General features: G+C 52.1%; 1 protein-coding gene across 6 annotated transcripts in view; it reads left to right on the top strand.

Annotated features, from left to right (window-relative positions):
• TRAPPC9 (trafficking protein particle complex subunit 9) overlaps positions 1-13,367 on the top strand; it is a 639,688-nt gene that overhangs the window by 499,400 nt on the left and 126,921 nt on the right. For all 6 annotated transcript variants that reach the window (XM_058564989.1, XM_058564990.1, XM_058564988.1 and 3 more), the window contains one exon: positions 5,255-5,355. In XM_058564989.1, the coding sequence (XP_058420972.1) occupies positions 5,255-5,355 (101 nt within the window). The remainder of the gene's footprint in view (positions 1-5,254; positions 5,356-13,367) is intronic.

Raw genomic sequence — 13,367 nt, 5'->3', positions numbered from 1 at the left:
GCACGTGAGTCAGTGAGCAAGTACATGAGAGCAGCCCTGGGATGGGATCCTGGCTCCGCACTTACCCTGGTGAGACGGAGGGTGGGACGCAGTGAAATCGCACAGTGAGGGACCCGCCCCTTTGCTCGGTCTGCAGATCTGCGTCCTGCGTGTACCAGGCCCTGCGCTCCCCTCTTCCTTCAGAAAAACCGACTCTTTCCTGGTTAGATTCTCTTCCTTTCACATTCCTCACCTCGAGCAGTAATTTCATGAGGTGCGTTGTGTGTTAAAATTAGAATATTCAGATCTGTGGGTTGAAAGGAAGAAAAACAATCATTCACTCATTATCCATGGAAACTAAACACTGCACAGTGTCCCATTCATAAAGATACAGACCTTCCCAGCCAATAAATTCTTAGTACTAAGCAACTCCTCTTGAGAAAATGAAATTTCTGAGGAAAAAAACTGGGAGTGGGCTGCGGTTTACTCAGGAGCGTGGCTGTTTGTGCAGGTGTTCTTACCTGTGGGCTGGAGTTGGGAAAGGGAGCCCCGTTAGCTGGGGCTGCTACGAGAGCAGGTGCTCTAACCACTGGGCTGAGCAGCGCCCCCTCCTTTGGAGCCAGGTAGCCAATCACAGGCAACCACGGACATTTTCTGCACCCTAGTCTGGACCTAAATGCCCTGATCTAGGTTCTGAGTTATGAGAAGTTTCCAGGAGCTCAAAGTCCATAATGGAGATAAGCCTCTCCTCCCCTGTCTTCAAGTAGAGAAAACAGGCCCGAGTGGCTTTGGGTCACCTCCCACTCAGCCAGGCGCCCCCAACTCAGCATGTGAGCCTGATCACATGCCCAGAGCCTGAGCAGAGCTCAGAGGAGAAACCTGGAGGGCGCGAGACAGGCAGGAGCCGGCTAGACCCGGGCAGAGAGGTGGCCTCTGCTCCTGAGCTTGACTTGACCAGAATTAGTCTCATCGTGAGGCTGAGACCAGCCTTTCCTCGCCCCCTCCCCGTGTCTGTCAGCCGTGGGCTGTGGACTGCACCCCGGAGGCTCCCAGGCATCTTGGGTGAGGTGACATCATGGACCTTTTCTCCTGAGAAGGGTGCGGGCCTGGGGCTCCTGGTAGGGGTGGGTGGTAGTGTGGCCAGACGTCTGCAGTCTCTGGTGTTGGAGAAGGGCATCCTCCCTCAGCCCTGGTAGAGAGGAGGGTCCTGAGATTTCAGTGCCTGCCCTGTTCCGTCCACGATGTCACGTGTGCCCGTGGGGAGTGACAGCCCTGTCATGACTCAGGCTGGGGCAGGGGCTGCGTGGATCATCTCTGAGGTCCCAAACAACCCAGATGTGCACAGCACCCAATAGGCTTTCCACTGTGCTGGTTCCTCGTGAGGGAAAATGGGACCTCGTTATCAAATATGATGGACCTGAGGGCGCTGTCTCCCTGATGGGCTCGTCAGGTCTCCGTGTGGGCCCTCGGCTGTTGTGGTGCGAGATGGAGACTGGCAGGAGTTTCCCTGTGCTCTCCCTGCCGCCCCTCCAGATGACTTTCTATACCCCCACCTCTGTGCTGAGAAGGGGGTGCCCATCGCCGAGATGTGGCCTGAGAAGGGGAAGGACACAGAGCCATCATGAAACATGCCATGACACGGCACCTGTGATGAGGACGGGGACAGCTGTCTCCACTGCAGCGTTCGGGAAGGACAGGGAGCAGGGGCGGTGTGGCCTGGGTTCAGGTGCGGCACTGTAGCTCACTCCCTCTCAGGCCTCAGTTTCCTCTTCTGTCGAAAGGCAACGTGCTGCCTCCGCCTCAGCTCCCGCCAGCTTCCCTGAACTTCTCCAGGCCCGTGCCTGTGCAAGTCCTGCCTCTGCTCAAAGCTTTGCTCTCTCCTCCCTCTCCCGGCACCTCCCAAGTTCCTGGTCTCCCGTGGGACTCGGCTCACGTGTCCCCTCCCCTGGGAGACTTCTCTGCAGGTGCTCACTGCTCCTCTGGGCTTCCATGGCCCTTTTCCTGATTACAGACTCCCTTCCTTAGGTCAGCAGTTTTCGGTTTTCAATTTGCCATCTTGACCATTTTTAAGCGTACAGTTCAGTAGTGTTAAGTACATTCACATTGTTATGCAGCCATCACCCCCGTCCATCTCCAGAACTCTTTTCCTCTTGCAAAACTGGAACTCTGTCTCCATTAAACAATAGCTCCCCATTTCCCCAGCCCCTGGCAACCACCATTCTCCTTCCTGTTTCTGTCTCCTTCTGTCTACACTAGGCAGCTACTATAAGTGGAATCATACAGTATTTGGCCTTTTGTGACTGACATGTTACTTAGCATAATGTCCTCAAGGTTCATCCATGTTGTCGAATGTGTCTCAATTTCCTTCCTTTTAAGACTGAATAACATTCCACTGTGTGGATGGACCGTGTTTTGTTCATCCATCCATTCGTAGACACTGGGTTGTTTCCACTGCTTGGCTGCTGTGAATAATGCTGCTGTGAACATGGGGGCATGAGTGTCTGCTGAGTCCCTGCTTTCCCTCCTTTTAGGAGTACACTGGAACTGCGATTGCTGGTGCAAACAGCATTTCCTGTTGGCAAGTCTGTCTCCCCATAAGCCCGTGAGCTCCTTGTGGCTTGGGTCAGCCTTAGCTCTGCACCCCTGGCCACCTGAGGGCCTTATCCTAAATATCCACTCAGCACCCTAAGGTCTGCTCAGTATCCACTTGTCAAACTAGTGAATGAATGAGGTGAATGAATGAGTCCTGACTCCCAGGTTGTCACAGGACCACACAAATAATGAAAAGTGCAATGCGAAGTATATAGCAATGATGATATCAGTTCAACAAACAGGCTGTGTGTGTAATGAGATGGAAAAATTTTCATTTGGAAAAGTCTTCTTAGGGAGAGAGTTATCTTTGGAAGAAACACTTTGATAAATGGCTTGTGGTACAGTAAGGTCCCTAAGGGGGTCTGAGGCAACAAAAATGATGGCTGGCCTCCTGAGGAAGGAGAGACATTTCTCTATCTCCTCAGAGAGGGAGGAAGGCTAGGAGAGGGTAGGAGAGAGGGATAACACTGTCAGGAGGTGACATTCACTTAATGCTCACTGTGGGCCAGGCTGTTGCTGCATTTACTCTTTGTGACAACCCTATGAAGTTGGTGTTGCTCTTAAGCCCATTTTACAGACGAGGAAACTGAGACTCAGGGAGTTTAGATAAATCCACCAGTGTTCATCAGTGGTGGTGCCAGGATCCAGAACCCACCCCCTCAGCTGCGGTGCTCCACTAAGAGAAGAGAGAGACCAGAGCCTGGGAGGGGGCAGGTGGTCTTTACTCGGGGCTGCGACACCTCTGTTTGATCTAGATCTTTAGTCACACTGCCGAGCTCTCAAATTCTCAGCTGAAGGGTGGTGAGGGAACAACGGGATGAGTTCGACGTTCAGGTTGGTGTGGAATGAAGCAAACAGCATGGGTGGACTGGCGCTTGATGCAGAGAAGGCCCTGGGAATTTGCCGAGACCATCAGCAGGCCTTGGGGCATCTGGTGGCAGGAAATGTTGCCCAGTCACAGCCTCTGGGCTGCGTGTTGACGGGCTGTGGGCTCCAGAGGGGCATGAGGTGTGGCTCTACCACTATTACCTGGGGCGTTTACTCATTCCAGCATCCATTTATTCATCAAGCAACATTCACTGAGCAACACTATGAACCAGGCGCTTTTCTAGGCCCCAGGATGAGGGCTCCGCCCTCCTGTAGCTGACAGGCTAATGGTGAGGCCAGACAGTGGAAGACAAGCACATCTAGTGTGGGTTGGAAGGGGAGGCCTGCGAGCCTTTGGAGTAGAGATAGCTCAGGGAAGGCTTCCTGGAGGAAGTGAGGTCTAAGATAAGAGGTAAAAGATAAATATAGTTAGGAGGGGAGGGAAAAGCATTTCCAGGCAAAGAGCACAGAATGTGGGAGGGTATGGAGTCCAGAGAGAGCACATGGTATTTTGGAAGATTTGGAAGAAGTCCAAAATAGCCAAAGAAGGACTTGGGGATGGAGAGGCAGGCAGGGGTTCCTGAGTGCCCTGGATGCCAACAGGCCCTGTGCTCCTGTCTGAGGCCCGTTGCTGTGTGCAGTGAGTCCCGCTCTCTTGGGCAGCCCTCTCGTCTGTACATTTTCCATGGGTGCTCAGCTGGACTGTTTGAGGGGATGATGTTATCGCTCTGCTCGGTGCCTCTACACCCAGACGCCCCCATTGAGCCAGCTGATGACTACAGTGAATCCTTGCCATGCCAGGCCCTTTGACCGGGAGCTCTTGTCTTTATTCCTTTGGGGGCCCGGCGCCCCCTCATTCCCAGCCTCACCCGTTCTGCTCCACCTGCGTGGCTTCATCCCGACACAGTTGTCCTCAGCCTTGGTGAATGCGAGTGTCCGATGCTATATTGTCGTCTTCAGCAGAATGTAAGCCTCTCAAGTTCACGGTTCTGTCTGATCATTTCAGTGTCCTCGGTGCTTCTTACCATCCCTGTCTCATTTCACACACACTTTGTGTTTGTTGAATGCAATTGACTTGCTAAAGGAAGAAAAAAGGGGGTTTGCTTTTTCCCTACTTCCCCTATCTCTAGAGAATGTCAGGAAGTAAATTCTTCCCTTTTGATTGCAACTTAAATCCAGTGGCTATAATTTATGTAGGAAAAGGAAAAGAGGTTTACAGATTTGTTTCTGAAAACCGCATTGACTGTTTAATATTAGCGCCTGGGAGACTTCTATTTTCTGCGTTTCTAAACCTAATTTCTTCATCCACTGATACTTGCTGAGAGACTTTATGACTTCCTCGATTATGAACTCGCGTAAGTGAGCCTATTCGTAATAATATGTGTAATTATATCAAGATGTATAACATGACAGACATGAAACCAGCATGAAACCGACACGTGTTGAAAAACGCACTCAGTCGTGTTGAACAGTGAGCCACAGTTTGCATGCCTTGTTAACGACAAACAACCTTCCATTTTCTTTTTTCCCCCAGCAAGAATAGCTGTTGGATTAGAATTATCCCAGTGGATTTCCCTTCCTTACATAACATACCTTAATTTTCTAGGTTTTGGGGTGAGGGAGGAGAGGTACTTGATATGTTTAAATGCCCATTTTCCACACACTCAGATGATGTCTTAGTGGTTGGTTAGACCATCACTGAGAAGAGAGGGACATATATCCACTGTGGGTGGTTTCCCATCTCCTAGTCTCGGTCTAGAAACTTCTAGAACTTCTCTTGTCCCTGGGGCTCAACAGAGGCCGAATGTTCCTTGACCGAGGCTCACCCCTCTCTGAAGCGCACAGGCGAGGCGAGCGTGGAAGGACTCCTGAACCAGCTGGTCCTGGAGCACCTGCAGCTGGCTCCTCTGCAGTGGGGTGAGTACCTGCCAGTCACCTCTGGGTGAACAGGCTTCTTTTCTCGAAATGTGCAAGTATGTTCTTGGCGGTACGTGCTGAGGTCGTCATGGGAAACCTTGTGTGGAGAGGAGCTCACCACACTGTGCCGCCGTCTGTACGTGCTGGCATCTGTGTTGGCCGACTGGCCACAGGCGGTTCTGTGTCTGGTGCCACCTAGGCACCTCGGGTGTGTCCTGTCAGCACAAACTGAAAGGATTCAGTGCCCTCAAAACGCAGATGTGGTGAAGGATGTTGAGATACCTCCTGGGTTCCAGTTGCTGTAGAGTCTGCGGTCCTTCACCGTGGCACTTGACTGTGTCCAGATGAGTGTGTCTTCTGCAGACGTTTCTGGATCTTGCGTGAGTGGGGTGGTGGAATAGAACGAGGCGGGGTTACCTCCTTGCTCTTACTTCACTCTCGTGGATGAGCTGTGAAGCTTTTCACATTTTCAGGGTGAAAGAGTGTGTGTGGGGTAACTGAACTCATTTTGGCGCTCAACCCATGAGAGATACCATGATTTATTTAACGCTTAGAACAATGTATTTGAACATTTGCTTCCTGTTGCACCCAGGAACTTTTACTCCAGTCTGGGCCTTTCTAAATAGCAGTCAAAAATATATTGTTGAGAAACCAACTAAATGTAGTATTTTTATTGAAGTGAGAGGTTTTATTATTCTCTGGAAACAATTTCATTGTTTAATCTATTTGGGATCAAATGTAAACAGTTGGTTGTTAACACATATGTATCTTCTTTCTGTTCTTTACCCCAGAAATCATTGTAAATTAGTATCTGGTCTTTTCTTCAGTTAATTAATAAGCTTAATCTCCCCCTTTTGCATGCTAGAGACACGTGAAAATTATCCCAGGGGCTTAAAGAAGAAAACAAACCTTTCTCCTGGCATTCCCTGCTTGCCCATCAGTTTGTGAGACCCCCTCACACTGCATGGGGTCTTCTCCCCTGTGCGGGGCCCCCAGCTCCCACAGGTGAGGGCTGTGGGGAGTCCATGAGCGGCCGTTAGGACAGCTGTGAGTGGACTGCTTTCTACACTCAGGTGGCTCCTTGTGTGGAATCCCCCTCCCGCCGCTGACCCAGCCTGGATGGAAGGAAGGGGGTGGTATTTCTGCAGACCATTCACCGTTTGCACCTCTGGGGGCTTCCCTCAGGCCTGACACTCTTCTGGGTTGGAGTGTCATATCTCGCGATTACCTGGGTACAGTCAGCTGCTTCCACCAGATGTGGGCAGCTGAGGAGGGTCAGACGCCCAGACCCTCCTGCCCCTGGGGCTGGGACAGAACCGGCCCTATGACACAAAATGAAATAAAACTTGTATTAATGTGTTGTGTCACTCAAAAGAAATAAATTCCCCAAGGCATGAGCAGTCATGCTGCAGCCACGCTCTGGAGTGAGCCCAAGGAGGGTCTGACTCATCTGGAGACCACCGGGAGGTTCCTTTGCTGTGTTGGCCTTGGTTTCCTTGCAGATGCTTCCCTTTTCTGTTTGGCAGCCGCGAATGATCGTCAGTTGTCGCAGTCACACGTCACCTGCACACCAGTGTGTTGGCAAATAATGCAGGTTTTAATAATTTTATCCTGGAGAAGATGCGTGACTTTAAAAAATAAAACTAAGATCTGAAAGGCATTTCTGCGAGAGGCCTTGCCGGGAGGATGTGAGCCGTCTCCTGGCAGCCAATCAGGCAGTTCAGTGCTACACTTTCAGTCTCCTAGCGGCGTCCTGCTGCGGCCCAGTTCCTGTCTTTATGGCATAAACATTCTCCAGAGACACTGCATAATATTTTCCTGATCAGGGGTCATGATGAATTTAACTGTTACCGTATCTGGCTGTTTCTAGGGGACATCTTCACACACAAGTTTTTGTTTGATTTTCTGACTAGATCAGTTTTCTAGTTTTGGAGTTACTCAGTCAAAAGACATGAACATTTTTAAGGCTCTTGAGCTGTTTTGTGAAATGAATATGTGACTATAGATCATGACATGGGCATTGTGTGAACTTGGATTTCTGAGGTGGCTTTCTCACCCCTGTTGTTCCAGCGTGGTGGCCCATGGGAGACGGCGGTGAGTTTTGTCTGCCTCCCTCCTGCCCAGTGCTGGCCCCCCTAGCCCACCGTCCATCTGCAGTGGGGCAGGGTCCTCATCCCTGGACTCCCTCACGTCACCTCATACCCTCCCTGTCGCGTCTGTGGTGGATCTGACATCTCGGGGCCTGTGGCTCCTCACCTCTAACCAGGGACTTGGGGCTGTCTTGTTCCCTGGGCCCCACACCATGACGTGGGCTCTCCTAACAATTCTTCTAGGGCCCCCCAGAGGATGAATTACATCTGCAGCTCCCCAGAAGCCCCCTCACCTCAGGGGGTGCAGATCCCATTGCACAGGCTGCCTGGCCCGGGCAGGCCCTCGCTTGCCTGACAGGTCGTCTTGAGCTTCCAGATGTCGGCCTCCTTGGCCTCCACTGACAGAGTTCTTTCTTTGATTTAAAGCAGGCTCACGTGGGCAGCTCAAAAAGGTAAAGCCTAACCATTTTGCAAGTGTGTGTCATGTGCCAGGTGAGATGAGATGCAGGGACTTGCATCGTCCCCTCTGAGCCCCGGCTTGCTGCACATCTCCCTCCTCCAGATGCAGACATGGTGGTTCGGCCCAGTGGGTCTTGTCCAGCACAGCCCAGCTGTGAGGTAATGGACCCAGGTTCAAACACGGATTTCCTCACACTGGAGTCTTGACCCTTCCACTGGATCACTTCATAAAAATCATATATTCTCATTGTAGAAAGCTAGGGAAAATCAGAAAAGCTGGACAGAGAAAAATTACCCTTTTCCCACCCTCCAAATAACCTCTATTTCATTTCCTTTTTGTGCATTTCTGTCTTTTTGCTATCCCCAAATGTAAATTTTCTTCATAGAGATGATCATACTGCATTTGTACTTCTGTGTTCTTTTTTATACTTGGTGAAACGTAAACTTTCCTGTGTTATAAACATATCTCTCACCATATTTCACCAAATGGATGCTAGATAACTTCCTACTTGTTCTGCTGTTGGCTGTTTCCGTTGTCTTGAGAAGCTTGCTGTTACACAAGTCATATGCAGTGGCTTGAACGCAGAGCCTTCTCTGGTCTTTGGGGTCATTCCTTCAGCAAGGATTCCCTGAAGTTAATATTTAATGGGATGGTGGCAGAAAGCTAAAGCCGTCAATGTTTGCTGTGTGATGATGATGGTGTCTTGTGGCATGGACGGGCGTGGCGTTGGTCTTGCCTCTGCTCCTGCCCTGCCACAGGACAGGAGCCCTGGTTGGCATCAGGCTGGAGCTTCCCAGATGCCTCCTGTCTCCGTCTGGAATGGTCCTGCAAACCAGGGGAGGCTGCATCTCCGGGTAGGAAGATGAGGGCAGGCAAGTGAGTTGCAGAGCCCGGCGGACTGTCTGTTTTGAGGACCGTTTCCATAGATACTGGGCTGTGATGACTAACGGGGCTAAGCTTTTAGACACATGGTTTTGAAAGTCCCACTGCTATGCCCCCTTCTACGTTCTTCAGCTGATAACACTTTTCTCTTTATAACTTCTTAGATACATCAGTGATTGGTCTGTGCTGTCTTTCATTGACAGCCTGTGAATACAAATTAGGTTTTAGCTACATTACGGAGTGGATATTTTCAGTACACATTCTCCAAATAACCACTGGGCAAATCCCACCTGTGAGCTTGAGTCCTGAGCTGGGGTGTGCAGGCCGTGCTCGTAGGCATGAAGGTAATGCCCGTCTAGGAGGCAGTGGTCACATGATAACTTGTGGGGGGTGCCCCACTGCCCTGCCTCAGAGAGAATGACATGCCCTCACATTTGGGGAGCACCACACTGTGCCCAAAATTGCCATGCGGTTTCTTTGAACCATACAAGTCTGTGAGGTCATCATTACCATTTCCTTTTTACAAATTAGGAAATAGAGGGTTTCCATTGCTTAAGGTTACGTGGAGTACGTATATTCTTGGCTTGATGGATTTATCCATTCGTTAAGTAAATATCTGTCTATTGATCATCTATTGGCACTGTCCTACGTGCTGGGGATGCAAATATAAGTTAAACTTGATCCTGCCTTTGAGACACTCCTGGTCTGATGTAGGTAGGGGACCCAGGCAGTTAACAGACCATCCACACACAGCCTGGTGTGCGCTGGGTGGGAGCTCGTGCGGGTATCCTGGAAGCAGAGACGAGAGAGGCAGCACCGGAACCTGACTCCTATAGCCGCCTTGTTGTGAAGGAGCCAGCCATGTGCTTGGGGACAGGGCACAGAGCCCACAGAGCTGACAAGGCTTACAGCCTCCCTGGGGACAGAACCACCTGGAAGGCACTATGGGTCCCATCATGTCTGAACGTTGCTCCTTCTGTCTTGGTGGCTAGCTCCTTTCAGGAGTCTGGATGTGGGAGTGCCGGGCAGCCAGGCATCCTGTGCCTCTGAGGCCCGACTGCGTCAGGGGCCTCCTGGGACTCTGCAGGGAGACATGCCCCCGCTCCTGCAAAGTGTCCTTTCATCAAATTGTGTAACGGGGGCTCTTGGTGGGAAAGTTTGTTTGTTTCTACGTGAAATTCATGCGGAATGGCTGCAGTGAGTCAGTGAATGTAATGCTATGGCGATGCCTTGGGGGAGAAAGTTGAAACCAGGTCCCGTCCAGCAGGGCAGTTGGCAGCTGCATGTGGCTGTGTGTGGCCCGGGCTGCCCTGGCAGCTGAGCCTGCCGCTGACCCTCTTCCTCCTTCCCAGGTAACTTAGCAACGGCGCTGGACAGTGGATTTCTCCCACACAGCCCGCATCTCAAACATCTGCCCCCCGGCAGATGTGGCAGTCAGCCCTCAGGTCCGCTGACAAGGCTGCGGGTTTTCGGCCAGGGTAATTGGGGGGTTTGGGGGATCCCGAGAGGCCGGTCAGCCTAGCCCAGGACCCTCCGCCAGGGCCCAGTGATGGCTGGTGGTCATGTTGCACTGTCCCTTTGGCATCTTTGCCAAATATAAATATATAAGTTTATAAAGAATAGAAGAATAGAAAAAATCTAAAATGAATATGAAAATAGTCATATTTTTTGAAGGGAAAAAGTGAAAACAAAATCCCATATACAAAGAAAAAGCCCCAGGCCACTCCTAACACCCCCGCCTCCAGGGATGACCCTGTGGGATTAACAGGCCCCAACTGTCCTTCTGTCTGTGGGCGGCAGCCCTCCTCGTGGAGCCCTCTCTGTACCAGGCATGTTCTGCGTGCCGCTCTCTGTCCTCACAGCCCCCGGCAGGGAGGCCCTGAGGTCTGTCTCTGTGGACGGGAACTGAACCTGCAGAGCTTCAGCTGCCAAAGGGCTCAGCCGGCTGGGGCCAGCGGTCGGGCTCCAGAGCCTGTTCCTTCAGGGCTACCTGTCTGTCTCCTCTCCCACCTCCCCCACTTCTCTTCTGCCCCCTCAATCTTATATTTGGTCCCAAATATCCTACTTTAAAAATAATGTTTGGGAGCCTGCTTGATTGTGCTAATTTTCCCCAGAAGAATAGCTGCATTTGTGGAGCGCTTATTGCAGCGTGTCGGGAGCTGTGTTAAGTAACTCTGTGTCACCTCGTTTATTCTTTGTAATAGCCCCCGCTGGCATAAGCATTGTTATATGTCGTATGGGAGAAACTGGTAAGTGAAAAGATTATGTAATTTCCCCCCAAAACTGCTGTACCCAACTCTGATCTGCTCCCTGTGACCTGAGGTCCTCACTGCAGCCCCATTGTGTTGCCCTCCTTCCTAAACTTGCCTCTGGTATGTCGTGCTCCTACTTAAAACACCTCTGTGGCTCTCGTAGTCCTCAGGAGAGACACCAGCGTCTTTAATGTGGCTTAGAAGCCCTCCCCACTGGGCACCGCCTGCCTCTGCAGCCACCACACCCTCACTCCTCTCCCACCGCCATCTTCCCCGGTGCATAGCCCGAACTCCCTCCACTGGCCTCGCTCCCGCTGGTAAGCCGATGCCTCTCTTCTAGGCCTCTTCCCCTGTGCCCCATAATTTCATCTAGCGCTCCCCTTCCAACTTAGGTTTTTCTGGGAAGCCGTCCCTAGCGCCTGTGCCTCCACACTCCCGTACCCCCCACGCCTGAGCCACGTGTCCTCCTGGGCATCCCCTACCCCCTCATTGCACTTTCTTCTTAAATCTCCGTTGCCCGGGTGAGGCCGCGGAAACACAGACAGCTCCCTCTGCTCCTAGTGGGTGCTCAGTGCGTGAAGGAGTCGGCTAACGAAGGCCATCCTCCTCACAGAGGGTCAAGGCCACTTGAGCCCAAGTCCTTAGATGTCCTTCTTCCACGGGATTTAAGTGGTTCTGTGTTGATGTGCCCAGATGTGCTTAGGCAGTTGATCCCTTCTGGTTGGATAGTCATGGTTTCCAGTTTTTCCACTCGTAAGACTAAGGTGGACATTCTTGGCATCTGCCCTTGGGATGCCCACATCGGTTCCCGAGGATGAGTTTCCAGAGCAGGGTTACTGGTGCGACGAGTGCGTGCTTTGTGAAGGCTTTGCATGCGTGTGGCCAGCGTGGCCCTCAGGGTGGCTGGATTGATCCCCACTCCTGCTGCAAGCAGAAGCTGAGTCACCTGTGGGTCCCTCTGGATTCTCTGCAATGCGGCAGCCATTGGAGGGCGTGCTCTGTCCCTGGGGTGGGGCACCATGCTGAGCGAGGCCCAGCCCTGGCCCTTTGTCCTGCCCCAGAGCCAAGAAAGAAAGCAGCCTGACCTCGCTGGGCTGCAGGGCCAGGCCAGAGGTTCTGACCCTGGGGCAGAGGTCCCTGGAGAGTGCTCAAGTACAAAGGACAGGAATGTGGCCCAGCAGCAAATCAAGTGGATTAAAGTTTCCCCTAGGCCTCCACCCACCTCCCATCTGAAATAACTCTACCTGGCCCTTCAAGACTCAGCTCAGACATCCTCCCTGCAGGGTGCCTTTGTCTCTGGTGTTCCCACCCCGTCCATCTCTTATCGTCCAGGGTGTCTTTGCCTGTTCACTTGTCTGACTCCTTTCAGGACTGCAGCTCCCCAGGAGCAGTGACTGTGTGGGGGCAGGGTGAAGGAGATGCTTGGTAAGGCTTCCTGGATCCGACTGAGGAACCTGGCGCTGGGGGAGCAAGTGCAGGAACCAGCTCTGTAGCATCTGGCCTCGGGGGCAGGGGTCGTGAGACAGGCCCAGGCGGGGCCCACATCTGTGACTCTGGGTCAGCCCATCTCTCCTCAGGGAGAAGGGGACAGACGTACCAGAAGGTAATGGGGTGAGGGTGCTGTTGGAGAAGGGGGTGATCCTGTTCAGCCCAGGATGCTGCCGCAGCTTCCCACTGGCTCAGTTGTGGGTGTTCATCTTTACTCTGGGCCTCTAATGAAGTTGATGAACAACGTGTTGTCCTCTTCTTTTTATAAAAGTGGACAATGAGGCTCAGAGAGGCTGATGGACTGACCCAGGGTTCCCCAGAAAATCAGCCATAAACTCAAGACTGGTCTTGAAGTGCTGTTCTAGACTCCCATCCCTCCATCCCTCCACCCACCAGCCAGCCAGCAAACAGCAACTGAGCACCTTCTGTGTGCCAGTCAGTGCTAAGCTCATGGGGGCTACCCCCAGGGTGCCCCAGCTTTTGCCCCCCGACCCCCAGCTGCCTGCTACTTTCTTTAAGAGATGCCTTCTTTTTGGAAGGGGATTTCTAGAGTCTGTCTATGCCTGTGGGAGAATGGGACACAGGGCCATGACTTTCATCTTTCAACTCCAGATCCAGGAAATTAAAGGTTCGTGCCTCCCTAGTGTGGTGTGTGGTGTGCTGGTGTCCTCCCAGTGCCCTCTGGCTCCTTGGGCCAGGACAGGCCACCCAGCAGGAGATGAGAGATGCAGTATAAATGCTTGCACAGCTCACCATCCTGCAAGTGCTGAGAGATGGGCAGACGCAAGTGGAGCTTGCTAAGTTTTGAGAAAAAGTGAAGGAAAGAAGTCTGAAATCTCC

Source organism: Diceros bicornis, chromosome 21 (assembly GCF_020826845.1).
Source record: "Diceros bicornis minor isolate mBicDic1 chromosome 21, mDicBic1.mat.cur, whole genome shotgun sequence".
NCBI lineage: Eukaryota > Metazoa > Chordata > Mammalia > Perissodactyla > Rhinocerotidae > Diceros > Diceros bicornis.
Note: the sequence above shows the minus strand (reverse complement) of the source record. Positions and strands in the feature narration are given on the sequence as shown.